We start from the raw sequence: 3,811 nt of genomic DNA, 5'->3' as shown, positions 1-3,811 counted from the left end.
TGAAAAGATGTCTCTTTTTGAAGTTTCAAATATTTTTAATTGACACATTGTGATTGTACATATTTATGGGGTACAATTTGATGTTTTAATATATATATGTTGTATAATGATCCGATCAGGGTGTTTAGCATGACCATCATCACCTCATGCATTTATCATTTCTTTGTGGTGAGGACATGCAAAAGTCACTCTTCTGTTTTGTAATGTACTATATCTTAACCATTGTCACCCTGTTGTGCAGTAGAACACGGGAACGTATTCTTCCTAACTGTAACTTTGTACCGGTTGACCAACCTTTCCCCATCCTCCTAAATTCTATTTTGAAGGGCAAAAAAAAAAAAAAATACAACTGTCACTGACACTGTATGATAACTCTAGGTTTTGTTGGTTTGATTTCTTCTGTAGGTGTACAGAAGATGGGTGTCCACATAAGAAATTCTTCCACACACGTTTTCTCATGCGAATGAGATTAACACCAGATTGTTCAAAAATGTTGATTTCAACATCCTCTGGTTATCTCTTAATTTTACATGATCTTGACTTAACCAAGTCTTTAGAAGTAGGCAGCTATCCCATTTTGAGAGCAAGAAGAACTACATCAAGTTCAGGTAAGCCTTTCTTTTTTGATTAAAAAAAGATTTTTCTCAAGAATCTCAGACATAGTATCTGTTTCTCTTCTGAAAATGATAGCAGGAAGAGGGGAAGAAAATTAAAAGGCATTCTTTAGAAAGTTCAATGATAGCATTTTTTCCCAAGCAAGTATAATGATCTGTGTCTTTGACATGGCATTAATTTGTGCCTCCATATCACAAATGCTCTAGGAAGAGTAACTGCTAACTCGAAAAATATTTTCTTTTAGCTTTCTGCTAACAGGGGATCCTTTATCAGTACTTCCGAATCATTAACTATTTCAAAAATTAGTAATTGCTCAAGGTAGTATCATTCTTCTTAAGTCCTTCTGGAATCCAGCAGAGCTTTTAAGTTATAGCCAATATAGAATTTCAGTTTTAAGTTTATACTGTATCCTAGACTTCCAGATGTCCCGATATAGGTGACCGGTACCATCTTATCTCATGACCCCAACGCTTTCTTCCTAAAGCCCTGTTTCTTCCATTGCTGATTCCATTAGACTTCAGTGAATTTAGGTTTAGGGTTCAGAAAAACTTAAGTATTTTATCAACATTATGTGATAAAAAGACTATATCTACCTTTGGGACTGAGAGGAATAGTCTGGGGACATACCCGTCATTTATAATATTGTGTTTATGAACAAGAACCCAGAAAGACTTCAGCATTTGAAACACAGAATACTCATAAATTGCTATTAAAAGGTAGCTTCGAATGGTTGGAATCTTTGCACAGGGCGACTTCTGAAGATTCCTTTCGGAAAGCGCAGGCATAATTGTACTATAGTTGCCCAATTTAACTGCTAAAAGTAGAAATTTAAGTTTTACAAACTTAATTGCGAACAAGAGATTTCATAAATATGCAAGTATAATGCTTTTAGTTTAGAATTACCTTTTGAGTTAAACATGATAATCAAGTTTAGCTTAATGAGAAATCATGCTTTATATGGTCTAGCTGGCCTATTTTTGACTCAACAGCCAAGAAGGTTTTCAGTTTCCCAAGGATAATTCTGATGCTAAATAACATCACAGGAAATTAGATTAGTAAGAATTTGCAACAGAGGTGTGGGGCCGCTAGAAAAGTGTAATGAAATAGTTTGTTGTTTGGAGTAATATATCAAACTCTACTATCCAATATTCATTTTATTTTTTCCACAGATTTCAATGTAAAGTTTTGAATTGCTTTTCAAAGAGTATTCACATAAACTAGGCACAGTAGTATGTGCCTATAGTCCCAGCTACTAGGGAGGCTAAGGTTGAGGTGGCAGGATCCCTTGAACCCAGGAGTTCAAGTCCAGCCTGGGCAACATAGTGAGACCCCCCCCGCCTCATTTCTTAAAAAGAGAGAATATTTACATAATTTCTAGAGTGATAATAGAAGTTTTTGGTATGCTTTAAGGAAGGATCTGTTCATATTCCCAGTAATGGGGCTGTTGCTTAGACTCTATTCTAACATTAAACAACAGGCTTAAGAGCTTAGTTTTCATTTTCATTGAATTTTCTTGTTACATCTTGATACAGAAATGATGGGGAACTAAAGATGCTCCTATGCTTATTTGGTTGTTTATTTTTATTTCACATAAGCAAGTCTTTGGTATAAAAGATTTTAGAAAGGGACTAGACCTTAGAACACTTGAAAGAGCCATCCTGCCTTCCTCAGTCCTAGTTATAGGTCAATTTTATGTGAGCATTCTTTTGGATTTTAACAGTATGGTTCAAGTAGATAATTAAAAAGAGTGACTACCAGAGTTATGCTAGGTTTATTGTCAGAATTTTTTGTATTTTTAAGATTTGACCACTTCATCAAGTTCATCTGGTCCTAGAGTTTCTGGTTCACCTTGTCATCATAATGATTCCAATTCATCTGAGAAACACATGTCACGAGCCTCTCAAAGAGAAGGTAGGTTAAAAGTTGGATTTTATAGTCTTGCAACAACAGGGTCCACCAAATAGCTTTCTTTGGTTTGGTTTTTAATCTATAAAAATAAAAACCAGTAGAGAGAAATTTCTTACCCCTCATCATTTTCATCATTTTTAAAAAGCTAATGAGAATATCTGGAGTTGAATATCTTGGGCTCAAATCTTTGGTGGAATTTGAGCTTTGGTTTTATTACCTGGACTTAGTTTGGTCTAGTTGGGAGAAAAAGTAACTGCGAATTATAGATTTTAGTTAAGGTTGTTGGGAAAATTAAATGAGATTATGCATGTGAAAGTGCTATATAAATATAAGGGATGAATTTTCAGGTGATTAGGAAAGTCACCTGGTTCCCACCTGGTAGGCTTTTTGCCCTGCCATTTCTTTATCTGTGCAATGGCTGACAGCCTCAGAGGGGTTGTGGGACAAAGTGTGAGCTACAATCTGGCCCACTCTGTATTTGCCTGTTTTTCCCCATCCATTCTGGCAGAACTAGCTGCTCTGCCTGTCTCTTCTACTTCCTAACTGAAATGCTTTCTACCCGTACGAATTCCATCCTACTGTTCCTTTTCATACTAATCTATGTATAAGCTCTTACAGCCTTTATTGTTTGTTTGTTCTACTCTTTGTGAACTGAGTATTAAGGGCCAGATATGGATTTTTCTTTTTTTTTTTCATTTTAGAGATATACATGTCTCTACCTCAATATTAAGGGCAGAGACTAAACCTTAGACTTCTAATTTGTGTTTTCTTTAGGTAATTTGGCCTGGTAGATGCTGGTTATCTTGCATGATTTACTTATGTCAGTCAGTAGAATGGTTTGAGAGCCCTTTCTAACCTAACCTATGGCCTATCCACTTTCTTTTGGATGTTGAAGACTGTGATGTTTCACTTTTAAGGTTAAAAACTCCTCCCCTTAAATTTAAAAATTTATGCCCAGAAGTATAACATTTCTCCTTTGATTTGTAGCAGAAACATCTTTTGCAGATTCTACCTGTTCTTCTACTTGGGCTATGGGAAACAAGCCAAGGCTTCTAATAATCACTGAGAACAAATCTTTATTGATTGACTATACCATCCACAAGAAAAAGAAACTTAAGAAGAAAAGAATAGTTAACATACTTGCTTGTTATTGATCAGTGGTAAACACAAATATAGCAGTTTGTATTGTATTATATTATATTATATTATTATTATATTATACAGCATAGATAGTTGGGAATGAGGAAAGAGATAATAGAGGAGGAGGCTGAGAAGAAAGAAAAACAAA

General features: G+C 35.1%; 1 protein-coding gene across 1 annotated transcript in view; it reads left to right on the top strand.

The window, feature by feature from the left end:
* The window catches only part of DCAF10 (DDB1 and CUL4 associated factor 10), a 52,757-nt gene that overhangs the window by 45,170 nt on the left and 3,776 nt on the right, over nucleotides 1-3,811 (top strand). Inside the window, exons 4-5 of the mRNA XM_012655812.1 lie at nucleotides 406-608; nucleotides 2,416-2,537. Coding sequence (XP_012511266.1) covers nucleotides 406-608; nucleotides 2,416-2,537 — 325 coding nt within the window. The remainder of the gene's footprint in view (nucleotides 1-405; nucleotides 609-2,415; nucleotides 2,538-3,811) is intronic.

This window comes from Propithecus coquereli, unplaced genomic scaffold, assembly GCF_000956105.1.
Source record: "Propithecus coquereli isolate 6110/MARCELLA unplaced genomic scaffold, Pcoq_1.0 Scaffold114, whole genome shotgun sequence".
In the NCBI taxonomy this organism is placed as follows: Eukaryota; Metazoa; Chordata; class Mammalia; order Primates; family Indriidae; genus Propithecus; species Propithecus coquereli.
Note: the sequence above shows the minus strand (reverse complement) of the source record. Positions and strands in the feature narration are given on the sequence as shown.